The sequence below is a fragment of the Panthera pardus genome, unplaced genomic scaffold (assembly GCF_024362965.1).
Source record: "Panthera pardus isolate Hobbes unplaced genomic scaffold, ASM2436296v1 HiC_scaffold_6, whole genome shotgun sequence".
NCBI classification, from domain to species: Eukaryota; Metazoa; Chordata; class Mammalia; order Carnivora; family Felidae; genus Panthera; species Panthera pardus.
In genome coordinates, this window is record NW_026526991.1 from 4,743,479 (window position 1) to 4,770,596 (window position 27,118).

General features: G+C 61.1%; 1 protein-coding gene across 3 annotated transcripts in view; it reads right to left on the minus strand.

Moving 5' to 3' along the window:
• The window catches only part of SCUBE1 (signal peptide, CUB domain and EGF like domain containing 1), a 130,461-nt gene that overhangs the window by 68,213 nt on the left and 35,130 nt on the right, over window positions 1-27,118 (minus strand). For all 3 annotated transcript variants that reach the window (XM_053894637.1, XM_053894635.1, XM_053894636.1), the window contains exon 4: window positions 11,665-11,799. In XM_053894637.1, the coding sequence (XP_053750612.1) occupies window positions 11,665-11,799 (135 nt within the window). The remainder of the gene's footprint in view (window positions 1-11,664; window positions 11,800-27,118) is intronic.

The following is a 27,118-nucleotide window of genomic DNA, read 5'->3' on the forward strand; positions in this document are numbered from 1 at the left end:
CAGAAAAAGAGCACCCTCCGAGGCCCGTAATGGGTAAAGGACACACATGGGAGGGCTCCATGCACAAATCTCTCTGCTTCTCAATGTCCACTTTCTCGCCTGCAAGAGGGACTTAGCAGCACAAGACTGTTCTCGGGATCTGATCACTCGTGGCAAAGCACAGGCACGGGGCTGGGCACACAGCGGTGCCTAGACACACTGTGTCCAGAGCAGTCCTTGTAAATATTAATTCATGAGTATCAACGAATACCGATGTCTGCCCCACTTCACGGAACAGAAACTGAGGCCACGGGACTTGTGGCCGCCAAGGGGGCCAGGGCTAGGTGCCTCTCGGGCTGGGTCCACCGTCTGCCCTGCACGGTCCTCTCTGGGCGGCCTGAGGCGCTGCAGCACAGGAAGATCCCCACCGCCAGCGCCACAAAGTAAGTGCTGGGGTCCCGGTGCCCGGCCAGGGCTGGCTGGAGGCCAGGCCAGGAGAAGGGCGTGAAGCTGGGCTCACCAGCCAGAGGAGTTGTTTATGGGGTGGGAGGCTCGTAAAAAATAATGGGCTGGATTTATCGTCCCCGCCTCCGGGGCCGTTCCGGACTGCACAGGGCTGGGACGGGTCCCCTCCGGCGGCACCGTAAATCTTCCCGCTAAATGCGAGAGCTGTTTATTCTCCCGCCCACCTGGCCTGCAGCAGGCAGGGGGATCGAGGAGAACCTGTGCACAAGCCCTGCCCTGTGCTCTCGGCCCGGCTGGTTCACCCTGGGGAGAGCTGGCAGGGGTAGCCCTGAGGCCAGGGTGGGATCCGCTAGTGTGGCCAGGCCGTTTCCCCTCATTACAACAGAAACTTCCCAGCCCATACACCTGCGGGGTCCCAGCACCCACAGCTGATGATGGAAAGCTCTGGCACAGGGCAGGAGATGTCCCTGGCCCTGTAGGAGCCACGCTGGAGCCCCCTGGGTCAAGGCCTGGCCTTGGGCCAGGGGAACCACATCTTGGGAGCCCAGGGGAGCCCGCCAGCCAGGCACACTGATAAGATCCTAAGCTGTGCTTTGTGGCTGGGGTAGCTCAGAAGGGACTGTGGGTCTGTCCACAGGCTTGTTTACTGGAATCTGGAAGTAGAGGGAGCAGGAGAAGGGAAATGGCTGTAGCATTAGAAGGTCGGCCCCTCCTCGTCCTGAGGACCGTCTCTTGGGGTGGCCCGGCTCAGTTCTCCCTCCAGGAGTGGGGATGACAGCACTCACCCAAAGTACCTCCCAGAGTGGATGCAAGTGTCAGAGTGATGGGGAGCGTGAGCTGAGCAACAGAGGGGTGGCGATGAGCCTAGCAAGGGAGGACACCTGCTCGCAGAGAAGGTGCTGGGGACGGAGTCCAGTCTGACTGCCGGCCAAGGTGAAGGGCAAGTCAGAGCAGGAAGGGCAGGGTAGAAGACAGAGTCCAGAGGAGGGCCAAGGACCGGCCTTGGAGGAACGCGGAAGGAGGGTCTAGGACGAGCACAGGGACCGACAGAGAGGCTGCTCCTGGGGTCTCGGCAGGCGGCCCTCTGCTCTGGCCCAAACCCAGGGCCCTGTACCCGAAAACCCCCCAGTGGCTCTTGCTGGGGAGTTCCCCAGTCAGTGCCTGAGTGGTGTGGGCTTTAGCAGCGGGCTCAGATCCCGAGGACAAGGGTCTCGAGGACAGAGGCTTCTTGCTGTGGCTGACTGGAGGGGTGTGGCCTGCAGGGCTGGAGTCTGTGTGCTGGCTGGAGGGACTTCATCTGAAGTGCAGCACTCGGTCTTCTCTGCTGACTGAGTGAGCGAGCCCGCTGGCACTCCCCCACAGCCCAGGACCCCTGTGCTAGAGCCTAGTCCCCCCTCCCCCCGTGCCGTGCTGGCACCCCGACCCACAGCCCTCACCTTCCTGTCTGCCTCCCCTGCCGTCTGTGCGTCCTGGGAGTTCACGCCCTGGCTCAAAGGTGGGGCTCTGAGCACTGCCCCCCAAGCAGGACGGGGGAACCCAGACCCTTCCCATGCCCGGTCACAAGGTCACTCGGTGACATCGATGGCAATACGCCGTCCCCAAGCCCCCAGAACACGTGCAGGGAGACCAGAAACTCCACTTGAGTATCCCAGGCCCCTAAACCCCGATGAAGCCCCAGATTCCGGAGATTTCCCTCACATCCGTCAACGCCCAGAGAGTTGCTGAGGCTCCAGGCCGGGGCCAGGCCGGGGCTGACCAGGCGACGGGGGTGGCCACTTGCACTGGCCCCCAGCCTCTCCCCGGGCCAGGGTGCTGAGCACGTTCAGCCTCATGGGAAGCAGCGGTGGACTGGTCCTGCGCGGAGCCTGCGGGCTCCCCTCCCGGGCTCCTTGGGTGGCTGGAAGCCAGGCCCTGTCTCGTCCGGAGGCGACCGCCGCTGAGATACCCTGCACCCACGTGACTCGGGCAACAGGCTCCCCAAAGTGTAGACCTGAGGGGGCGGGGCTCTGCAGAAAGTCCCATGTGCCCTGCCTCTCACCTTCCCTCGGCCACCCGTCACCTCCTCCTTGACCGCTGTTCTGTCACCTTCCCTTCCTCTTGTCACCTTCCCCTCGGCCGCCCTTCTGTCTTCTTCCCCTCGGCTACCCTCCTCTCCACCCACACTACCCACATGTGAGTTCTAGACCCTGACGCCCGCCAGCATCACTTGCCGGAAAACTGCTTTATCTCGCTGCCCACCCCAAGGTGCTTAGTGACCGTCCCGAAGTGTGGACCGTGCCTCCGCCCCCCAGGACTGACAGGGTGCCCTGCAACATTCACAGCAAAGTCCAAAGTCCCACCGAGCACAGTGCCTTGACCCTCTCACTCGCATCCGCTTTGGGTCTGGTTTCAGGGTCTGGGATGGACTCTCTCCAACAGGCAAGAGGGGCTGCTGGGACACAGGCTCTCCTGGCCAACCAGAGCAGAGCTGACATCTTTGGTACAGAGGACCCCTGGCCAGACGCGAGGCCACGCCAGCCTGTGTGAAGGGCCAGGCAACGAAGGGCAGTTGGGTGACCCACGGGGAAGAGAAGAGCGCGGGGGGGGGGGGGGGGTGGGAGCGGCCAGAGACCCGGAGTCTAGGCTAGGTTGGAAACCAAATCAAAAGCAACCACATATGAGAAGCATCACGCACGTCGGAGGGGCTCAAATCGGAGCCCCCTTCCCTGCACGGTACAGACGTGACCTGTCGTCACTGCGACCTGCCAGGCCCAGTCCGATGGCGCCAGGGGGTGGTGTCTGAGGGCCCTCCCCGCTCCAGATTATTCCAGAACTCAGGCCCATGAAGGGATGAGGTGGGCCCCCTGTGTCTCGGGTTTCTGCCTGTCTCCACGGCCCACTTCGAGTTGTTTTTCAAGGTTAGCTGCTTCTGACCCGTTACTTTCAACCCAGGCCCGGACCCAGATGGTCCCAGCAGCCTCTCACCCTTCCCTTCCCACCGCAACCCCCCACTGCCCCGCAATCTCCCAGGGGCCCCTCTGCCCACCGCCTGCCCTACTCACTACCAGCTGGCTCCCTCAGGGGCCACCCGCTCTGAGGGACTTCCTCCACCCGCTCCACCTCCCCCAGGCTCCCAGCCCCCAGACAGAACTGAGTTCCCTTTGGCCGAGCCCCTCAGCACTGCTGCTCCGGGCCCACGCTGACCACCCAGGATGCCACGCCATGCCACGCCATGCCACGCCATGCCACACCCAGGGTGCAGGCTCGGGCACCACAACCCCAGGCCAGGTTGGCAAGCACGCTGGACGAGAGAGTCCCTCCTCTCTTTAGAACCCAATTTCCATGCCTCTCGGAGAAGAGGTGATCCACGGGGTCATGGTGGTTCCTTTCAACGGCGGTGGTCCGGATCCGCAGCCAGACCACCTGGGTGCCGGCTGGGCGCCCCACCCCCCCCAGCCACGTGACCCTGGGCGCATCTGCGTGTGGGGGTAGCTGGTACCTACTTTGAAAGGTTCAAGGAGTCACACGAGGAAATATTAGGGTGACCGTATGCCTGGCTGTGCCCAGGACAGTCCCAGTTTGTAGCCGCTGCCCTGTTGTACTTAATCATGCCTCTTTTGCTCTCGAAGCGGGCGGGCGTAGATACTAACTCATACAGCCCCCCCGTGGAGAGAGGCGGAGAGGGCGCAGCGTGCCTGGCAGGACGTTCAGCTATTGAGTGATAATTCTAAGATTTATTGACTCATTTAAGTAATCTCCACACTCAACGTGGGGCTTGAACTCACTACGCCGAGAGCAAGAGTCGCAGGCTCCAGTGACTGGGCCAGCAAGGTGCCCCCACGATGTCAGTTCCTGATCGCTGAGGCGGTTACGCGAAATCGACATGTAATGGGATGGCCGAGAGCCGTATGCATACACAGTACGGCTGTCAGCTTCCCCGTGTAGATGCTGTTCTCCAGTGACGGGAGATGTGGCCGTGGGGGAAAACTGGGTGACGTGTACACGGGACCTCTCTTCACTGGTTTTTTTTTTTTTTTGCACTTTCTTATGAATCTGTAATTATTTCAAAATGGATGGTTAAAAAAATCCTATCGTCTTGTCTCCAGTTACGCTCCTCATAAGCCTACAGGAAAAAGGAACAGATTCTGACAGTCTTTCCCGTAGAGATCTAATGAGCAAAATAATTTTTAACTCAATCGAGGCCATCTTTGCATAACGCAGTCACCCAGAGTCGGGCTGTGACCTGGCAAATGCGTGAGAATGTTCCCACGGGGCAAACGGCTGGGGCAGAGCCCAGGCACGTCACCAACCGGTCGGGAGTCCCCAGCGTCCCACCTGCGTGTGCACGTGGAGCCCCCACCACAGTCTTCACAGCAAACCCGCTGTGAGGCAGCAGCACGGATCGGCTGACGACAGCAAAGTCAAAAGGGAAGGGCTATTTCCGGCTCGGGTGTCTGGGGACATTCGGCACGGGGACAAACACTAACGAGCATTCTGTGGCCCTTAAGGGGAGTGGCTGTCTTGGTAACTGAAGTTCATAAAGGTTTTATGAACTGTAGGGAAAAGAGGCCAGGCTGACTCAGGTTGTTTCCCCGAAGAGGAGAGGGAAATGGGCGTGCCATTTCGGGAAATTTCCACCACAAAGCGTGTTTGAAACTCTTGGTGCTCAATGAGGCATGTGTGGCGTAGGGAACGCTCACGTCTGGGGAACACCGAGGAGGTGTCCCTGCTGTCCCTCGGGGCCTCTCCTGGGTCTCACCCCCACTGGGCGGACTAGGCACAGGGGTCCAAGCCTTGTCAGAACCCTCCACGTAGTCTGCCTGGGCTTAGGGGCCAGACCAGCAGAGCAGTGGCTACGCAACCTTGGGCAGGTTCCCTAACCTCCCTGTGCCTCAGCTTCTGAATCTGGAAAATGGGGTCATGGCAAGGATGCGATGTGCGAGTGTGTGAAAACGTCCGGCGTGCGGTAGGCATACAGTAAATGCAGCTCGTGCTATCATTCATCATTTAACACAAAGGAAGCCAAGCTTCCCTGTTCCAGGCCCCACGTCTGATTCTCGCTGGAACCAGAGTCACCCCTGACGCCAAGTCTTGAGCTCTGTGAGAAAGTGCCAGAGGGAACGCCGGTGGTGGGAGGGCAATGGGGTTTCCTACCCGTATTTACACGTGCATTTAAACAGGCTCAGAGGGCGTTAAAGGGAACGGTAAATGTGCACGGGAAACCCGTGATGCCGCTGCCGGGACAGTGCCAGCCTGGCTCTGCAGGGGGCTCAGCCTCCCAGGGGCACAGACGCTCAGCTGCCCTGTGGCCTGTTCTGGGGCATCAGACGCGGGAAAGGGGGCAGCACGGCCCGGCTTCCACGCGCTCAGCCGTGCGGCAGCCCAGCCTCTCCCCGGCGGCCTCACAGAGCCTCCGGGTCCCTCTCACTGGGCTCAGTGCCTGGCCCAGACCACACCATTCCCTAGCTTGCACTGACCAGGAATCTGCCCGCACAACCCGAGGCTGAAGAGGGCCTGGGGGCCCAGGGAGCATCATTCTCCTTTCTCCCCTTGTCCTTTCCAAAGGGCCCGATGTCGGCACAGGACACAGGGCTGGAGCGAATACAGTCCCTGCCCACGTGGAGCTCCCAAGCTGCAGGGGCACAGGCACCAGGTAGAAGACAGTTTTGAGTAGCCAGCCCGAGACGGGGTGGGAGACGGGCCGTCGCTGGAGCACAGAGGGGGCAGAATTCTCCCTGGGGTCGGCTCAGGCCGGGCTGCAGAGAGAGCGGGTGGGTGTTCTCACTGAGGACTGGGAAGGAGTGGCAGTCAGCTGATGGTGGGGTGGGGCACCCCAGGCCTGGGAACACTGTGTGTGACAGACACCCGATGACCTCTTCATGCCGGGGTTCCCGACTGCCCGTGCCCGGCAGGGGCTCGGCACGCGGCTCAAACCTCAGCAGCAGGATAGGGGGCTGGTCTGACCTCTGCAGCCCTAGGTGGAACAGAGGGTGGATGCTGGCGAGCCTGTGCCGGCCGAACGAGTGAAGCCAGTCATCTCGATGGGCCCCAGCGTTGGCACGTGCCATCCTGTGCGCGGATAAATCCAGATGTGAGGGCGAGCAGTTTGCCCCTGGGAAGGGGGTCTCTTGAGGATGAGGACTTACTCCCTATCTCCCCTCCGCCCTCAGCTGAAGCTCAGGCTTCAGCCAGTACCCAGCACACATCGGCAGAGCCTTGCCCAGGGTGCACCTGCTCTGCCCAGGCTTGCTGTGGGCCTGGGGTGAGGCCCCGTCCTCTCCGGGCCCGTTTCCTCATCTGTGACCGATTACCGTAATCGGAACCCACGTTTATCAAGTGATCTTTGCGATATCTTTCCCACCCTATGAAGCAGGTACTGTGCTATCCCCATTTTATGGACCGGGCACGGAGGAGTTGAGGGACTTGCTCAAGGTCACGTGGATCATGACTGCTGGAGCTGGGATTCTGATCTAGGCAGCCAGGCCCCAGAACCCGTGCTCTTAACCGCGGTCTGACACAGGGATGACAGGTCTCCTTGGGTGTCTAAGGGCCCTCTGGGTTGGGCTGTAACATGTGCAGCCCCTCAAGCCCCCTCGCGAGCCTGTGGCTGTTTCCCACAACTGTGGGGACAACGTGACGCTTCTCTTGACCCTGGTGCCTACCGCCACCGCCAGAGATCAGACCACGAAGGTCTGGTGAGGTTTCAGGGTGCAGGCGTGCAGGACGGCTTCCTGCTTAGAAGGGCGTGGACTTCTCCAGCCCACCGTGTCAGCAGCCGTGGCAGCCGAGGACCAGTGCCGGGAAGGGGGCAATCCTTCACCAGGCTGGTGAAACCATTCTCTTCACCACCTCCCCTGCTCAGACCCGAACGCTAGACCCCTAGGAGCTCCAGATCCTTCCCTCCAGAACGTTTTTTTCTCAGCTCGTTATTCTACAGCAACTCCAACCCTTATTTAGCATTCAGTCTTTCTTCTAGACCGAACGCTTCACAGGGGACCATGTCTGCTTTCGCTCACACTGGGATCCTGAGGACCAGACAGACACCGGGCAACACGAATGAATGAAACGGTGGCCTGCCATCACACAGCTGGTTAGACCTACGCCTTTCTGAACACCTTCTTCTCCTAAATCCGTTCTACTCAGACTGAAGGAAAGAATTCTTCACCAGGAGGGAAGAGACAAGTTCATCCAGGAGGAAACACCTTCGTGGAACACAGACGTGACGGAGATTTAGGCAAAAAGGGCAGGCGTGGGAGAGGGAGAGAGCTAGAAGGTGCCGGCTCCTCGGTGGCCCATCCGCTCTGGGCTCCCAGGACGCGTGACCACAAAGGGGGCGGTGGAGGCTGGGACTGGCCTGGACCGGCTGCCCCCAGGCTGTTACCGCTTGCTGGGCCAGGGGCTGAGTGGGGGTGAACGTGGGCTGTGACGGCACCAGAACCAGCACCTGGAAGCACCGAGGAGAAGGAGATGGGCCCCAGATCCCAACAGCTCTTCATCACCCCCCGCCCAGTGCCGGGACAGAGCCTGGGTTCCTCACATCGAGCCTGCGTTCTAAACACCTAGAGAAGCTGCCTGCAAGTGGCCTCCCCTAGGGCAGGCGCTGCGCTCGACTCCTTCACGGGGTTTCCCTAACGGATCCCTCACTTGCCTGGGAGGGATCACCGGTCCCGATTTACAGAGGAGGAGACCCAGGCAGGCAGGAGTGGCTGTGCAGGGGCCACGGAGAAGAGCTGAAAGCCTAAAACTCCCAACCCCGGCCCGGCCAGATCCACATACCTCCGGCCAGGGTTTGCACCGGTGCCTAGGAAGCGGGGCCACTCAGAAGGGCTGAGTCCCAGGCGCTCGTTTCTCGGCCAGGAGCACAGACCGACCCTGGCTGACCTTGTGCGTGCATCCAGGCCCCTCTAATCAAAACCAGACCTCGTGCTCTCCTCCCTGCTCGGGGCAGGCTCCAAGGCGCCGACAGGCATTAGGAGAAGTCAGGTGACACGAGGAGTCTGATTTGCCAAATGGCCCTGGGCTCATGGGCCCTCCCGGGAGGAACAGGGATCAGGGGGCATTTAGGTGCAAAACAAGCTGGGTCTCTGCACCCCCGACACACTCTGAGTTTTGAGTGATGCTCCAACAAGCATCACTGTGGTCGGCACGCACTCGTGGCGGGCAGTTGTCACAACCGATGGAGGCTCAGGAGGGAGGCAACCTGCCGGGTCACCTGCGCCCGTCTCCGGCCACTGGCATTAACGAGCGGTCAGCAGACGTGCTGTGCACTTGGCCTGTCTTCTTCAGACCTTCCACACGGCCTGTGGGAGCCCTGGAAATGCTGTCACTCGCCCCTCGGGAGGTGTCCCGGAAGTTGTCTGCTGCTTTTTGGATGGACTTGTTGCCCAGATTTAAAACTTGGGAGATTGACACAAAAATCCTAATAAGAGAAGGGACTTCTTTAACCAACGTGCTGGTTGGTGCTGGTTAACAAAGACTGGGCTTGAGGCCCCCAAATCTGCACTCTGGCTAAATCTCAAGTCCTGGCGTCAGGATCCGGTCACCCCAGGGCCTTTGGGAAAGGTGAGGCGCGTGGGCTCAAGGCTCTACTGCACGCTTGATTTGAGGCCCAGCCCCTGAAGTATCTGAGAGGCCCTGGAAGTCCTCCACTCTTCCCTCCAGCACGTTTCCCACCTCTGCTCGGCCAGCTTCCCACAGCTGCCCTCTCTGCACACCCTCTAAACTCCTGCCCATGCTCTGGCGGCCTCACAGGGTCCGGGCCCTGCCAGGCTCCCCTCCTCCTGGGCTCCTCTCCCCTTGGCTCACTGTGCTCCACCGCCCTCGCCTTCGTTTTGCTTTTTGCCCGAGTCTGGTCCATTCCTGCCTCAGGGCCTTTGCAGACGTGCTGCCTGGCACGCTTCCCCCAACTCTTCCCGCGGCGGCTCTTGGCCATTCTGTTTCAGCTCACGTGTGGCTTCCGCAAAGAGGAAGCCCGCCTACTTCTGTCTGTTCTGCCACCTTCTTTCTTTCCTGACCGGCCTCATCACATCACAGCTCAAGACCTGCGCTGGGATCCCGACTCCGCCCTTTCCCTCTGGTGTGACCTCGGGCGAGTCTCCTAACTTGACTGCTTTGGCTTCCCCGCTGTCCCAGGGTCATAACATCCCCGCCTCACCGGGTTGCTGTGAGGGCCTAGCTCAGAGTAAGCACATGACCCCTCGGCAGCCAGCCGGCCGCTCTCCACGTTAATGTGTCCCCTGACCCTATTCCTCCGGCTGCTGCTGAGGTTTGTCCGGTGACATCCTTAGCCAGACGAGTGCCTCCGGGCCAAACCGGGTCCCGGTTACCGACAGAACGCGGCCGGGGTCTTGTATCCAGCCTCGCGTCGGCCCCCCCTTCCCACGCATCCTCCTTTCAACCAGGGGCCTCACAGCTTCACCTGGACCCCGCTCGCGGGAAAGCTGCTCTTCAAAGGAACAAGGCAATACCGCCTGGCTGGAAAAGAGGCTCGGCCACCCCGGCCTCGGGGACTTCACGGCTTGCTCAGAGCCGTCACCCTGTAAACCCCCCCCTCTGCGAGGAAAGCAGGAACTCCCTCCTCACCACCAACTTGCACTCGCTTCCCCATAAATCTGCTTCCTATAAAACTTGGGTTGGGCCCCCGGTCCTCATCTGGGACAGCTGGACCGCGCAGCCCTGCAGCCCCACAGCCCCGGCCGCAGGCTCCTGGGGAAGTCCGCACGACACAGCGGCAGTGGGCACCAGGGCGTGCAGAGCTTGGCGCCCACGTCCTTCTGGGGACACGGCAGAGTGGGGACCGCCGGACTTGTCACGTCCTTGAGGAAATTGCCTGAACAAGCACGGAGCATCGAAGGCATCCAGTGAAACGGCTCTGCTTCCCTATCCCGGGCTTTGTACTTTTAACTGTTTCCTTCTTTGCTTTCTCAGGAATTGCTTCCAAATAACAAGCACACCCAGCGTCCCCCAGCCTCGCCTTGCAGCCCCTGTAGCTTTAGTGCACGCAGAACACTGCACACGCAGGGTCCCGTCCCCCCTTCCGGAGAGCCTGGCGGGGCACCACCACATCTCCACGCTGTGGACAAGGAGGCTGAGGTTCTCGGCTCACCGCCAGGGAGCAGCAGCACCGGAGTCGTGCCCGGCAGGCTGAGCCGGAGCCCGGGGCCTGCCCTTCTGTCCCCACGTTTCAGTGTGAGCCACTCCCTGGTCTCCTGCTGGTGCCACGGACCCCGGGCTGGGCCCTCATAGGGGCCCCTCGAGGCCCCTCCGGTACCTCCGACGTGTCAGGGGTCAGCGATGGGGGAGGGGCTCAGGCCGGGGCCAGGCGGCTGTCCTGGCCTCCTTCCCCATCTACTCTCTTGACCGCACACGATGGCCGGGCCCCAGGAGCGCTGGTCCCCGCCCCTGCCCTCAGCCCACTCCATTGCAGCACGCAGCCTGCCCCGAGATTCCAGACCTTGCCATTATCTTAAGCAAGATATGCCTCTGTGCCTTTGCAAATGCTGTTCCCTCTACCTAAAAGCCCCTCTCCTCTACGCATGTGGGTCCTGCCTTCTGGCCAGCTGTCCTACCTCACAGTCCTGCTTCTCTGGGCCCAAACTCTGACCACCCCTCCTCTGATACTGTGGACCTTCACTGCCAGGCTTGGCTGGAGGCCAGGCTCTGTCCCAGCCTGGGGCTGTCTCCAGGTTACTCTGGCTGGCCAGTGCTCCCCAGTTCCTCTGTACTGCCCCGGGCCGGCCTGCCATCCCACCCAACAACCAGAGGGAGGCAGGCTCCCGACCACAGGGACCCTCTGCTGGCTGGTGACCCGGTGAACGTTCAGAGACCAGGAAATTGGCACTCGGCCTGCTCAGGCCTCCAGCCCACCTCGGGGAAGGGGACCATAGAGAATGGGGCCCCACTCTTCCTGGCCACAGCCGGCCTTCGGCCCAGAAAGGAAAACAGCTTCTCTGGTCACATCTGCCCATTTGTGGCCCCACCTCGCCTCCACATAAAAACACCAGGAACACCAGCAGTCCCGGTGTAGCGGGCGGTGGGCGGGAGCTGGGAGGAGCTCCGCGCAGAACCGACACCAGGAGCACAAAACAGCCATTCAGGCCACCACCAAACCGCCCCCCGCCCCCCGCCTTGACCCTGAGGCCCCCGGAGTCAAGATGTGGAGAAGGGGGTTTCCAGGGGCCGCCGGATTCTGCGGGGCGGGGGGCGGGGGGCGTGTGCCTGGTCAGCACGGGCCGCACTCACCGTTGGAGCGGTGGATGCAGGTATGCTGGTTGTCGCTGAGGAAAAAGCCACTGTGGCACTGACACTCGTAGCTGCCCATGGCATTGACGCAGATCTGCTGGCAGCCACCGTTGTTGTCCTGACACTCGTCCACATCTGCAAGGAGAGACGGAGAGGGGGAGGGGAGAAATCGCACCTGGGGCCGGAAGTGAGACGCGACCAGCTTCCCAGGCTGCCCAGAAGGCCCTGCACACGGCAGCACTCTGGTGGCGCTCCACAGGGGGACCCCGCGGCTACACCCCGCAGGGGGGCCAGGTGCTCCGCAGAGACACTGCGCAGGGCTGTACTCTACCAAGATACTCCGCGGAGTTACTCCGTAGAGGTAGTTACGATGCTTGTAATGCCAGCTGCCTGTCGGTAACCTACGCGACCGGCGCTCTTCTAAGTATCCGACCCGTACTAACTCCTTTCATCCTCACGGCAGCCCTGTAGATCAGATCCGGGTATTAGCCCATTTGCTAGAAGAGGAAACTGAGGCCCAGAGGGGCCAAGCCACCTGTCCCGGGTCCCACCCGATAGTCCGACTCCCAAACCGTGGTCTCACTGATCCTGTTGGACTCTCCCTCTCCGGGAAGACTGCAGCCTGCACTGCCCTTCCCCAACCCACGGAGCCTCGCCAAGCAAATTCTCCCGTCCCCTCCGTCTTCAAGCCTACCTCAGAGTTACAACCAGTAACACGGGACCCTGCAGCCTGCTTTCTGCCTCACAAATGGATTTCAAACGTCTAAGAATGGGGAATTTTTTAAAAGGCCCTGACCTCTGGCCACCAAGACGGCCGCAGAAGGCCTCTAAGCGGTCTCTCCTGCTCTCTAGGAGAGAGAGACCTCAGGGCTGACACTCGGCGTTGACCAGAGGCTGCTGGCACAAAGGCTGCTATTGGCTGAAAAGAGCCTTTATGGAGTTCTGGGCTTGAACAGAACAGCATGTTTCAATTACCAAAGTCATAACCCCTTACACTGTCAGTTTGTGTAACGAGAGATGGGCTTCTTAAACCTTAACGTGCCGTGTCTGTATCGTCATTTTAACAGGCAAATGTATGAAACCACAAAGGCAAGGTGAGCTACCAGCCGCTTCTAGCCAATCCCCTGGCCCCCAACACACACACACACACACACACACACACACACACACACACTTTGGCCGTAAGCTTTTAATACAGTTGTCCTTCACACAGCCATCTCCCAGTACTGCAACCAGAGGGATGTGGACACGTAAAGAACCAAGAAGACTGGCCTGCACTGAACCAGGAGAGGACTGAGCCCTGGAGCTGGGTCAGCTGGGTCCTACTGAGGCTTAGGGACAACAGGTCGCTTCGCCACCCAGGAGACCACATGGCTGCCTCCGCGGCCGATGCTGAGGCAGGCCATTATTCTCCAGCAAGCTCAAGTGTCAGCTGTGTGGCAGCCCGGAGGGAGGCGGGACTCTGAACTCTAAAAGCCACCAGCAGTTACAGCTGAAGTGGGGAAGGTGGCTCTTGCTGAGAGGAGACACAGTGGGGTCCCGGGGGAGCTGGAAATGACACAGAGGGATTATTCTGAAAACCTTTCTCCACTCAACGGAGTCTTACTTACTGGTGGCTCCCTAAAGGGCCACTGCCAGTGCCCCCTTCGCGGGGGGCACCTCCCCTCCAGGGGTGGCTGCCTCTGGGGGTCTGTCCCTCGCCTGCACTAGACCCTGAGCAGCTCTAAGCCAGGGACCGAGTCCTGTTCATCCTACCGATAACGACGCGAAGCTGACATCCTCGAGGGCTCCTTATGCGTCAGGCACGGGGCCTCACAAATACCCCCGCGCTCCACCCCTGCGGCAACCCTGAGCGACAGGCTGTGTTACGGCCTCCACTCTACAGGTGAGGGCACTGAGGCGCAGAGAACCAAAGTAACTTGAGCAAAGTCACACGGCTGCTCAGAGCAGAGGCAGGACTTAGACCCGCCGTTCACCTCCCGAGCACGTGGCTCTGCCCCGCCGCTCAGCTGGCCGTGCCAGAAAGCGTGTCGAGCCCAATGCTGCGAAGAGCCAGCTACTCTTAACATGAGCCTGAGCGGGGTGCCACCTTGAACGTGTTTGGGAACCCCAGATGCAAACGCAACGCCGGAGCCAGCCTGCCGTGGGTAACACGGGGCCTGTCCCAGCGTACGTGGGGTTAGTCCCGTCTCTGTCCCAAAGACACGCCACTGAGGCACTTGCACCCCGGTGCTGGCACACGTCTCACAGCGAAACCCGCTTCTGGGACTCGGTCCAGACCTCCTTCAAATCACATGCTTTGCTGTTCTTCCCGTGGTTCTCAGCTTCTTTGCTCTGTACCTTGGCTTCTCCAGCCCTAGTAAAGGTTCAGTTGGTAAAACAAACCAGATACAGGCCCTCAAACGCTGCACTGGTGGCGAGAAAGCGCCGCTTTGACCCCACCGTGAACGAGCTCCCTGGAGCCCCCCGCCTGGCCCGGCCCATCTCCCTTCACTGGAAGCCAGGAACCCGAGGGCAGTTAAATCTGCACGCATCTACAGAAGTTCAGGGAGCTGGCAGAGTGGCTGTGCCTTGGGACAGCGCTGTTTACACTAGCAGGGAACAATGACTCTCAAACACTGATGAATAATTTGAAACAAATGCAAGGCCGTGTAAACATTTCTTTTCCCCGCTCCCAAATGACAAAGCCCCAAGATTAAGCAGGGAGGGAAGGGGGCGGCCCCCTCCGCGCCCTTTTTCCACTGTGGTCCCAACACAGGCCTCCCTGGAGCTGGGCAGGAAACCACAGTCTCACAATCCCTTTGGGGAGCCTGCGGTCGTCACCGGCTTCTCTAAGGGCTGGATCGGGGGCCTGATGCCCACCTCATGCCCCTCACACCCCCGTGGCTCAGCCCTCCACGCGGGGCTCACAGACAAGTCTGAAGAGGGACCGGCTGGAGGAGCTGGGGCCGTGGGTTGGCCACCCACCGGCCTCGGGCAGACTGGGTTCACCTGGAGGCCCTGGCCAGGCCCCCGGGCCCTCCTGATGGGGGCAAGCCCAGCACACATCGTTCCTTGGCCCCCTCAGGACTTAGAAAACTCTGTCATGAGAGGTCCTGCGGGGCAAGGAGGGAGCCTACATCTGGGAGTTCTGGCTCTGGCCTTTCCCCGCTCTCCTGCGATCTGGTTTCTCTCGACGAGGACGCCTCAAGCCCAATCACGGCGACGAGAGCCGGTTCCCCGAGTAGTTCTGCTTAACACACCACCCCCGACCTTACACGCTCATGTCTCCCACGCTCCTCCTCTCTGAAGTCTTCCCGGCGCCCGGAAGACTGTGCTCGTCCCCTGTGCCCAGGCTTGCTCTGCCCCGGACCTCGGGCTCGGTCGTCCTGTCTCTGCTCTGGGCTGAAGAGAGCCCTGAGTCTTTATATCCCCGTGCCCCGCTGACGGTCAGACCGAGCGGGTGCTCAAGTGTCCGCAGGAAGAACCGAATGGCACACGTGTGTCTGCACTTGCCACCGATGGGGAGCTCGCGACCCACAAAGGCCAGTCCCCTGGAGCGGCGCGCTGTCCCGGTTCCTTCTGGGCACACGGAGGGGGCTCGTTCGGGGCTCCCTGCAGCTGCACTTACCTCCGCTGTTCTCTGAACAGCCCCCTGTTCACGCTTGCCTTCCTGTGATCACACCCACCTCCTCCTGGGATGCCCTCTCCCTCCTTGTCCAGACGGAAGTTCTTGCCTTTGAGAACCACCCAACAGGCTTTCGTTCATCAGTTCCCTCCACAAACACTGGGCGCCTGCTACGTGCCACGCTCCCCAAGGGCCGCCGGGGCACCAAAGTGAACCCAGCTGCTGCCGTACTGGACCTGAGCAGAGGCGGGAGGCTTCGTGGAGGGCCGGGCCGAGGGCGGCAGGGAGGTCTGTGACCCGAGGCCGGGGGAGGAAGAGGTGTCGTAGAAGCTGACTCTCGCCGAAGGGGCGTGGCAGGGCACAGATGGGGAAGGGCCCGCGACCACTGGGGCAGAGGAGGAGTTCTGGAAGCTGTGCAGCCTACACACCCCCCATCAAGGAGACCCCAAGGGCCCTCACAAACCCCGGCTCTGTCCGGGTCCCCCTGGCCCCCGTTCTCACCGGTGCTGCCGGGGGAGGGGACAGTCCTCGGGGAAGATGTCTGCGCAGCCCGACAAGCCACAGTAGCGCCACCGCCATGGCCTTGGGCAGAGGCTGAGCCCGTTGCGTGCAGTGAGGGCCCTGAGCAAGCCTGTTTCCGATCCGGGCTGCACGATGCCTGAGTGGGCTCTGGGTGGGATACAGGGGCTGCTCTGCGTCTGAATCCTGCCGGCAGCTCATGGTCCTTCATCTGCTTTTGCGGCCACCGTGGAATGTTCCCAGAAGGCAGGGAGCGCCCTGGCACGAGGACTTTGCGATAAAGCAGACAGGAGGCCCTGTGGGTTTGGGGGCAGACCTGAGGCTCCTAGCGGGAAACTCTTTTAACTGGCAATGGAAGAGCTGATAACTATACTATGCAGGAACGACCCCAGCAGCCGCAGCGCTGCGAGGGTCTCGGGTGGCCCTCTGTCAGGGGCTGCCTGCCCCCGCTGGGTCACTCTCTGGAAGGCCCCAGCCCGCGGCACCCTTCCATTCCCGCCCCCCAGCTCCCGGCCTTAACACACAAACACACCTCTGTGCCACTGGGACTGGTAGAGCCCCTGACTCTTTTGGGCTGAGGTGGGGGCAGCAGGCGAAGGGTGCTGGGAGGGGAGGGGACACTGAGCCGCGGCTGGCCACGGCGGCAGGGGGCCCTTGGCCGGCGGGGCTGAGGGACACCCTCAGAAACAGACCATCCCAGTGCATTCTGGGATAAGACATGGGGCCGCCGCTCTGTGCAGGCTGCTCCCCAGCCTGAGGCCCAGCGTCTGGGGGTACGGTGAGCACTCACTCGTCCAGCCAACGGCTGAGGGAGGACCGAAGGTGGGAGGCAGACCAGGGTGCCAAGAGGGGCTTCGCTCCAGCCCTGCCCTACCCCCGCCCACCTCCCCTGGCCTGAGCAGCCCCCTTCTGTCCCTCCCACCACCCGAGCAGTCACCAAGGATGCCGACTTCCTCACCACCCTGCCCATCTGTTTTGCCTCCACTACCGTGCCACAGCCCTGGGTCGGGCCTCGACTCCTGCCTGGAGGCACAATCTGTGTGCTTCCCCTAGGCCTCCGGGCCCCCGGCCTCCCCTCCCAATCCCAGCAGCCACCGTGACCAGCTCTAGTCGGAAGAGGCCAGGGCACCTCGGCACCAAAGACGGAGTCCGAGCGGGGTCTCTGGGGTCAGGTGCCCCCACCTTACACCGTAGCGCCTGACGGGAGGTCTGGGTGCTGGGGTCGGCGGGGAGACAGCCCTCAGCTGGCTCTCTGGCCCGTGTCTGCTCGGTGGGCCCGCCGGTCCCGAGCACGAGAGTGCTGCGTCTGAGACGGGCTCACGGGCTGCGACGGACGGCTGCTCTCTAGCCGACGCCCACAGGCTGTAGGTTGAGCTGGTTCCGAAAGGCCTCTGCAGGCAGGGCTGCGGTTTGCCCATGAGGTCTGTTTATTTTTATTAATAGCTGGCTGTTTGTCCTCCTTTGGACCAAGAATCCAGGTTTGCAGTTATTTATAATAACTAAAAATTACTTCTGGACCCAGCTTTGCTTGCTTTGTGTTTCCCACGAACATTTCACGATTCGAAACAGAGACTCTGTGTTCTGCCCGGGCCCCACCCGTGTTCTCGTGGCTGCCAAGGGCCTACTATGTGTCAGACCCCGTGCCTGGCCCCGGCACCACAGGTCCCACCGAGGGTCCGAGGACAGAGGCAGAGGCCCCGGCCCATCGTAGGAACCGAACTTGACCTCCACCCCTGAGAGCTCCCTCCTGGTCCCTGAGGGCTGAGGCCCCAACCCTCCCCTGGCCCCTGTCAGAAGGGAGGCTTAGGCACAAAAGCCTCTTGGCCATCGAGCGGCTCTTGCAAAATTGCATTTGATGAGTTAAGTGTAAATAAATGAGAACCAGATGGATTAGATTTCGGGTAAAATACACACGGGTCTCAGAGCTTTGAGGCCTGGGTTCTGCCAGATCCAGAACATTCCCTGAGCTGTCAGAGGTGCTGGCAGAGGCAGGGGGGGAGGTATGACGGGGCCTCCCGGGACCTCTCCGCTTCCTGGTCTGGGCATCAGCTGGGCCTTCTCTGGGGGGCCTGACTCTTAAGCAGGTCAGCCGTATGCAGAAGACACACGGTCCCCCACCGTAGCCCTGCTCTGACCCTGAGCCCCCCGGGTTGGGCCTGGAGGTTGCTGCCTGGTCCGACTGAGGACCACTCTCTTTACGCCGTCTCTGCGATGTCTCCCTGGGACCGCTGCCCACGGGTTCTAACTCTTGCCCTACAAGGTCACACCAGCTGGGGTGTAAGATTCGGTGAGCAACCTGCTGCGTGACCTTGGCCACGTCACTTACCCCTTTCGGGCCTTGGTCTCCTTCTTCACAAAACGGGGATAACAGGCACCTTAAGTTGTCTGGGGAACTGAAGGAAATAATGCAGCGAAGGACTCGGCTCGGTGCCTGGCGCACACACACCACCAGTGAACGTTAACAACCGTTGAACAAAGCCGCTGCAAATGCTTCGCGGAATCACAGGTGTGAGCGTGCCCCAGGGGACGGTAAGGTCCCTGCCACACTGGAGAGTGACAACAAGCCACGCCCAAGGGAGCCCCCAGTGTGGCCTCAGCAGAGCAGCTTCAGCTTCCGGAACTGCTCCCTCCTGACACAGGTTCTGGCTAGCTCCCCACCCTGTCACCCTTGTCTGGGGGACCGCAGTCTATCAGGGGCTTCACGCTGGCTCAGAACTGGACTCAGAGCCACGTGTGTGGCCTGCCCGGGCTGTGGGACAAGCCCCAGCCTCTGCACGTGCCACCTCTGTCTTCATTCATTGAGATACGACTCACGTTACATAAAATTCACCACCTTAAGGAGGACGGGTCAGTGGTTCTTGGCACATTCACGAGGTGGTGTGAACGTCACCAAGACCTAATTCCAGAACGTTTCCCACCACCCCAAAGAGACGCCCTGTGCCCATTGTCAGTCAGTCCCAATTCTCCCCTCCCCCAGCCCCCGGCAACCATTAGTTTACTTTCTGACTCTACGAACGTGCCTGTTCTGGACCTTTCATACCACTGGGGCCATACAGCGTGCGTCCTCCGCGTCTGGCTTCTCTGACACCCCATGACGTCTTCAAGGTTCTCCCACGGCGGAGCACACGTCATTCGTTCTTATGCCCGAATAATATTCTATCGTACGGATAGACCACGTTTTGTCTACCCGTCCACCAGCCGCGGGACATTTGGGTGGTCTCCCCCTCCTTAGCTGTTAGGACACACGCTGCTGTGAACGTCACGTACGAGCTTTTGAGTGAACACGTTTAAACTCTCTCGGGTGGGTACCTAGGCGCGGCATCATCGGGTCATAAGGGGATTCCACGTTTCACTTCTGGAGGCACTGTCACACTGCTTCCCACGGTGGTGGCACCATTCCACGTTCCCATCGGCAAAAGACGAGGGTTCCGATGTCTCCACGTCCTTGCCAACACTTCCTGTTTTCCATTTTTTAAAATGATAGCCATCCTGGTGGGTGAGACATGGCACCTTATCGTGGCTTTGACTCGCGTTTCCCTAAGGACGCCGAGCACCTTTCCACGTGCTTGCCGTCCGTTGGTACATCCTTTCTGGAGCAGTGTCTATTCAAATCCCTTGCCCACTTTTACACGGGGTTGTCTTTCTACTGTTGAGTTCTGAGAGTTCTTTGTGGGTCGCAGATACTAGACCCTTACCAGACATATGGTTGGCAAACATGTTTGCGTTCTGTGGGCGCAACCTCCTGTAAAGCAGCCTTGGGAGCACGGTGCCCTGGGCGCCGCGCCCCTGTGGGGCCCAGGTCCACGAGGCCTGCGCTCCTCTTGGGCTCCGATCTCGGGAGATGTCACCCTGTCCCACGGCTTTAACTGCCACCTATTTGCCAATGCTGCTAAGCCCTCTAGGCCCGCTTGCTCCACTGCCCTCAGGCTGAGATATCAACGGCTGACCCAGATGTCCAAAGCCACGACAAACCTAACACGGCCCTTGCTGGACTCCTGATCTGACCTCCTGTGAGAACAGAACAGAATAGAACAGAACAGAGCGAAGCCTGGCCCCGCCCTCAGCCTTCCCCATCTCGGCCAGTGGCAGCACAGCTCACGGTGGCTTCTGTCATCCTGGAGCCCTCCCTTCCCGCTCCCCGCCTCTAAGCCCTTAGCAGGTGTGGTCCTCAGCTCTGCCTGCAGATCCAGCTCCCCGCCCCCTCCCCTCAGGTGGCCGGGTCCAGCTCCCCTCCTCTCCGGCCTGGATTACAGCGGTGGCATCCCAGGTCTCCCTCCTTCCACCCTGGTCTCACCACCCTGCTAAACCACCCTGGAGAGTGTCCACCAGCCGTGCTATCCCCTGCCTGAAAGCCTCCAGAGGATTCCTCGTCGGCTTCGAATAAAACACAAACTCCCCTCTCTGGCTGGCGAGGCCCAAGCGAACCGCTATGTCCTCGCCTGGGGAAACACCTCTGCCTGTGTCGCTCTCTCCCCAGGGAATGCAGAGTCCTCGAGACGGAGGACCACGGCTGTCTCGAGTGTTGCTGTATCTCAGGGTTTGACACAGTGCCTGAGGCACATAATCCACGTCCGTGGGCCGAGTGACTGACTGACAACTACAAAACGTGGCTGGGGGCGGTGGCTCTGGCCCGGAGGCCCTGGTTCTCGGCCTGTCCCACAAGGGCTGCCCTGTGTGGCCCCGGAGGGGCTGCCTGGCGACACCCAGTTCCCGGGTCCAGCCAAGGAAGCAGCTCTGGGTGAGTGAGAAGCCTGAGTGCTGGCCGGGGGGTCCCGGGGGGCAGAGGCTGCGGGCCCGTCGGGAGGGCGAGTGAGGGCTGGTCAGAGAAGAGCTGTGCTCATTTATTCACCCGCGTCAGCCTTGCCTGGGAGTGAGCCCCGTCGGGGGGGGGGGGGTGGGGTCGGGGTGGAGGAGGAGTGGACGTCCCCAGATGCTGGCGGCCTGTGAGCTTTGCTGCTCGATGAACGAGTGAAGCCACACAGGGCTCTTGCCACGTCAGCCCTGCCCACAGTGTCCGGTGTCCTCCTCCCTCGCCAGTGCCTTCAGTGGTACAAGGACAAACGTCTTCGGCCAGAGAAAAGCCGTTCTAAGTGGGCAGCGCTTTAAGAAGCAGGGAGAGGGGACGGGGGTTTGGAGGCGGCGGGACGCGCTCCTGAGGGATGCCGCCCTGGCCTCCGCCACACCGCCACGGCAAGACCAGCTCTTCCTTTAATGTCTCAAGCACGGGCGGGAGAGGGGGCTGCAGGAGGCGGCAGGGGAGCCGTGTGCCCTGAGCTCCTGCTCGGTGCCGGGCGCGCTCGTGACAGCGTCTCACCCAGGGCCTCAGCCCGAGGCAGCGGGGGCGTCATAACCAGGAGCTTCGAGGGGCGAACGGCCCGCCCTTGGTCACAGCACGCGCGCGCCGGTGCCAGGATGGGAACTGGACACTTTCATCCCTGCAGCCTCGGGCCTCTGACAGCCCAGCTGTGAACGCGATCCTGGCTGGACGTCTGTGGGAGGCACTCGAGTTTTAAAAACTTCTTTTGATGGGGAGAAGAACAGAGGACTGGGAAGGGGGAAGGGGAGGAAACCCAAACAAACAAATCCCAAAACCAAAGGGAGAAGCCGTGAGAAAAGAAAGGGGAAAGGCTCTGACGGATTCTTCGTGAACATCCTCAGAAATAAAACAGGCCCCTCTGGATGCAGTTAGTTCCCCCTCGGGCCCGTGCGCGGGGCCCACGGAACCCAGGAGGGCCCTGGAGCTCCCGAGGCCACCCGGCTGACACAGTCCTTTCTGCCGGACGCTGGCCACGGCACGTGACTTGCTCCCGGCATGTGCTTCCCAGCCTCGGTACTGCCTGGAATTCTGGACCAATTCTTCCCGATTAAACTCTACGGTTTCTTCCGCTTTTTTCAAAGCCGTTGAGTATAAAAACCAGTGCCCTCCCCACGAGTGTCAGCATGGCCGGAAGTTCTCCGTGAAGGTGGGGCCCCCAGGCCCCGCAGGCTCCCGCCCCTGAACGGCCACAGTGCCTTAACTGGGCCTGCTGTGGACTAGTTGGTTCCTTCCCACACTAAGTGGTCCTTTGCTGACAGGCCCTCCTGTGGGCCACGGAGCTACAACGGGATGGGAAATGGTTCTGTGCCGACAGAGTCGACACTTAAGAAAATGGCAGAGGGGCTGTAAGGGGGCGGACGTGGAGGGGTGAGTGTGGGCACCAAGGGGCTCCCCGGAAAAGGGGGCACCGAGGGTGGCTGACGTGCTGGGAGACCACCACGGCTCCCCATGGCCAAGCCCACCCTTTCTAGCCCATTTGTGGCCCTTCTCCCCTCAAGACACGCAGCACGGCTCCCTATCACTTGTCCAACAAAACTATTTAAGATTTTGAATTTACAAGGAATTCTGAAAAACAGTGGGAAAAAAAACAGGTCAACCGTCCTATGCTCTGGCTGCGACCGTAACCATAGGCGTCTGTTTTGTTTCTGTCTTTTCTCGTGGGCAGATGTTCTCCTAGTGCAAACGGGTCTCTCTGTATGTGACCTGCTCGTTCACCCTTCACTGAAAGCAGCGCTTTCCGGGGCTCAGCCCCGGTGCCCTCCTCACCTGCTGCCTGTCCAGCCGGCAGGCGACCCCCGCCCCACCACTTGGTGCACTTGTCTCTGTTCCGGACCCCGTTAGTCAACTCCCCTATGAGGGACACAGGGCACGTAGAGCCCTTTCCGTTTTAGGGTTTCTTTTCTTCAGACGGATTCCCAGAGGCGGAGTCCCAGCCAGAGACCGCCAGCTTTTCGCTTCTCATCCCTCCCCACGGGACGCCCTTAATCTGCTGGTGTTGCCCCTTGGAGCCTGCCTGCGCCGGCCGCTGCCTCTTCCGAAGTCCCTTCGTAGTGCCCACGTCTTCCCGCAGACAGCCTTCCGTGATCAGCCCCGTGTGTCGGTTCGTTCACGCCCTCACTCAACGAGGGCACAGTGAACGCCAAGGCAAGGCCTGCCCTCAGGGAGCTGCCCGGCCAGGGAGAGAGAGGTGGGGGAATCAGGAGGGATTAACTACTGTGGGGGTGGGGGTGGGGGCTGGGGCGGAGGGCTGCAGGACAAAAGAGCGTGTGTGAGAGGGCTCAGAGGCCACGCTGACAGGCGGAGGGGTCTCTCTCTCTCTCTCTGCCGCGTGCGGACAAGCACGGGGAAAAGATGTGCTCGGTGGTGGGATGTGGTGGGATGCAGGTGTGCATGCGTGCACGTGTGTGTGTGTGTGTGTGTGCATGTGCGGCTGCAGCAGCGGGTGGGGCCCCGGTGGCTGTGGAAGGGGGGCCGGGAGGCAGGCTTGAGTCTGGGATGTGCCCGACGCGCAGCCGAAGGGGACCCCTGACATGCTCGCGCCTGCAGACACAAATCTCCAGGTCTCGGGCGTTTAGCCGACAGAAACTACCCTCTTACGTGTCACCGTACTCCGAGCCCACTCTCCTGCCTGGCTAGGCCTCTCCCACCTCTAGGCTTTGCACCTGTTACGCCTCCTCCCCTCACCCCATCTCTACCCGCCACCCGGTGCCCTGTCACTCGGTCCCGGTGGGGTGAGCCGCGTCCCATACTTGGTTTAGTATTAATTATGCCACGAAAATCATCTCAGGACCCCCTGACCTGGCAGATAAGGGCACTCAGGCGGCATCTTTGGACCCAGAGGTCACAGATCCTTCCTCCCAGGCGTTTCTAACCAGCCTGCCACAGCAGCAGTGGCTCTCAGCGCCCACAGGCTGCCAGGCTCCCACATCCCGGGCTTTGATTACAGTCCCACCTCTTGGCCACATGATGACGCGTCAACAGCGAGGAAAGTTCTGACAGAACACCGGGAAAGCAGCCTAAGAACACCCGTGCGTGATCGTAACCGCGGAAAGTCAGGGCTGCATGCAGACGACACGGGCAAGAACCCGGGGACGCGGAGACCGCAGAGCGGGGCGGGTGGGGAGCTTGTGGGGGTTACCTTCTGTGCAGTCTGTACTCCCTTAATGTTTCTGTATAATCGGCACACAGGCGGAAGACGGCTGCGTGAACAGAACTTTTCAGCCCTGCGTGAGGGGCACTGTGACTCCTCAGTTCGAACGCGGGGTGGGAGGCGAGTCCCCTGAAGGCCGAACTGGAGTGCTTGGGACAGGAAGAGAGAGCGCCGGCCCCTTGGGCAGGGGGAGCACAGGGCTGCGAGGCGCCCCGGGACAGGCTCAATATGCACGCGGAGCAAAGGCGCGGCTGGCTGGCCTGGCCGGGGGAGCCCAGGCCACGAGGGGCTGGCTGCCAGGCCGAGGCGGCGACTCCCCGGCGGCAACGGGGGCCCCGGGAAGACCCCACTCAGGGGGGGACCTCCGCTAAAGCTTGTCCCAAATGACTGCACGGGCGTCTGGCCCCTCGGTGGCCAGCGAGCGGGTGTGCCAGGGGAGGGAAAGTCGGCCTGTGGGATGGGACCCTCTTCCCCCTGTTAAGGCAGCCCAGGAGGTTGCTGAAGACCCCGGCCGAGCAGCTGGGTGGCTGCCGTGGCTCCCCACGTCCCACAAGCAGGCGTCACAGCGGGGCACAGGGCGTCTCTATTAGCCGGTCTATTTCCAGCCGTGCGCGGTTGGGACGAGACGGGTGACGGGGAGGGATGGTGGAGCCGGCAATACACGGGGCTGGCTAGTGGCCACCGTAAACACGGGGCCAGGCCTGTGGTGCCGGGCGAGCAGGGTCACGGCAACGTCTGTCCGGAGGCAGTCAGGCTCAACAAACGTCCAGGGTGACCCCAAACCCCGGCGAGGGCCCAGGCGGCTCCAAAGTAAGCGAGATGGTTGGCAGAGGTTCTGGAGGTTCTGGGACAACACACGTGTCGACCGATGCCCCCTTTTAGGCACATGGCTCATCTCTGGTTTGGGATGTCTGTTTTGGTTGGTAGACTATTTTTAAAGAGTCTTCACAGGACCCTTAGTTTTTGTTGATTGCTCAGATTCTGACCGAGACCCTGGCACATAGACCGCAAACAAGATGGAGGAAAGAGTCTGCCGGCCCGTCGCGTCCTCTGCAACTGGGCGTTTTTCTTTGCCGTTTATGGACTTGGCATGTTCTGCCCTGGGACAGAGCAGGACTTCTTCCCCAAGCTCCCAAATCAAGACTTGGTCAACGGTGGGGCTGGCACAGGGGGAGTGACGATCGATTTCAGCCGGGTCCTACCAACGGGAAGGTTGGCCTCATACAGTGATGCGGTCCCTGCCCTGGCCCCCCAGCCAGAGGGAGCGCAGGAAGGAGGAGAAGGCAGCGCAGCTCCTGAGGCCTGCCGGGCGCCCCTGTGCTCACGGCATTTCCGTAGCCCCCTCCCTGGAGCGACAGCGGACAGCTGCCCCCCAACACGCTGCTAGGAAGGGAGCTGGGAGCCAGGCTCCGTGTGCCAACTCCCAGGTCCCCATCTCCCCTCGTCTGGAACAGAGACCAGCAGGGGCTGGGCGTGGGGTTGGGGACACGGGGCGCTGCAGTCCCACGGGCTGCGGGGGGCACCTCCGCAGCAGATCTCTGCAGCTCTGAGTGCACTGATGCTCTGCCCCCGTGGCAGGCTCGTGCACCCACCACTATCAAATCGTGCTCCTCTGGATGGTCAGAATCAAACATTCCGTCCCGTCTCCAGCCACCTGCCGTCCCTCCATCCCACAAATGAGCCTGTGCTGGGCCTGGGGAAAAGAGCAGAGCCATGCCGGAGTCTCGCCCTCCAGGGGCCTCCTGAGGCATCAGGGGAGGCCCCAGAGAGGTCTCGTGACAAGCCTGGGGGCTGCGGGCGCCCACGGGAGGAGTGTGTAACTTCTGGAGGGCCTGAGGCCCAAGCCGAGTCCTGAGGGACAAGTGGGAGTCAGCCCTGCATTCGTAAAGAGCAGGGGGAAGGGCGGTTCGGGCAGAAGGGACCTCTGCTTATGGACTTGGCGGGCTCTGTCCGGGGACAGACAAGGTGCATCGGTGCAAGGATGCTGCTGGGCAGGATGGGGCGGTGTGTTTAGGGGAACGAAAGCTGTTTGGCCGGCTGGAGATGCCAGTTCTGGGAAAATGAGAGAGAGAGAGAGAGAGAGAGAGAGAGAGAGACGGACAGGGGCTGCGTCTGGCAGAGGCCGGGAGGACACAGCAGTGGGCTCCACCCCTGTCCTCGAGGACATGCCATGCCACCGAGTCATCGAATCACAAGATGCTGGAGGGTGAGGAAGGGCTCTGACACCACAGCCAGGCTAGGGGTTCCAAACAGTGCTCCAGCACCCCCCTTGCAGTGGGTGCTCTGCAGAGAGCAGGGCTCTCACTCCTGCCGGCCCTGCCCTCCCACTGCAGCCAGGGCAGTGCCACCACTGCGGGAGTCGGCTCGCACTTAAGGGTTCTGCTGCTAGAAGTCTGAGAACTACCGGGCACATCCCACCCCTCCGTTTCACAGATGATGGGGAAACTGAGGCTCGGAGAGGTGGGGAGTTTTCCAGAGTCCCCAAACAAGTCCATGGTCCAAAGAGCCGGGCCCGAGACATTGCCTTTCCACCCCAGCACCACCTGGCCCCCTGCGCTCTCCCACACTCCTCCCTGTCCCCATCCTGAGCTGGCTGTAGGCAGGAGGCCACACGAGCTCACCCTACCCCCAAAACGCCCCTGGGTCTGAATCAACCCCCCTCCCCACACCCCTAGCTCTACAGTGGTTTGGGGGGAAGAAGGAAGCCCGTTTATAATGATGCACAAGTTTCCAGCATTTTTCTTTTTCTCAGGTTAAAGAACCTCCACCAGATGAACAGTTGTAAAAAGCTGGGGGGAGGAGCGGGCCTGACTCTGGCTGGTCCTGGCAGGGCAAGTCCCTCCAACCAGGCGTGTTCCCATCACCTGAATGTGGGCCAAGAGTGGGGAAGGGTGGGGCACAGATAAAGAGAACAGGAAGAGGCCTCTGGAGTTCACCTTAAAAAACACTGGTGTTTGTGACTGTGCGAAGCTCGTCAGTTTCACATTAAAGTGGGCGGCGTTTCTTTCCCAGCAAGAAATGCATTTGAGCTGTGGAAGTATAAAGACAAATAAACAGAGGCAATTGGAACCTTCTCCGTGAGGGGTGTGAGGGAGCAGCACATTGTCTCCAGCTGTCCTCCGGGATGAGAGGGGGTGCCTTCAAAAGGGCCCAGGCAGCGCGACCCTTTCATCCTGCCAGGGAAGGCCCAGCCGCCACCCGGAGCATCTGGCACCTGCAGTGACTTCCTCCCACGGGCGCAGCTGGGCTCCTGGGCCCCGTCAGCCTCCAGGACCCCTCTCCTCTTCCTCCTGAGCCTCTGCTTGGCAGCCCGCAGGGTCACCTGCACATCTAACTTCCCTTCGGATCCGAACGGGCAGGG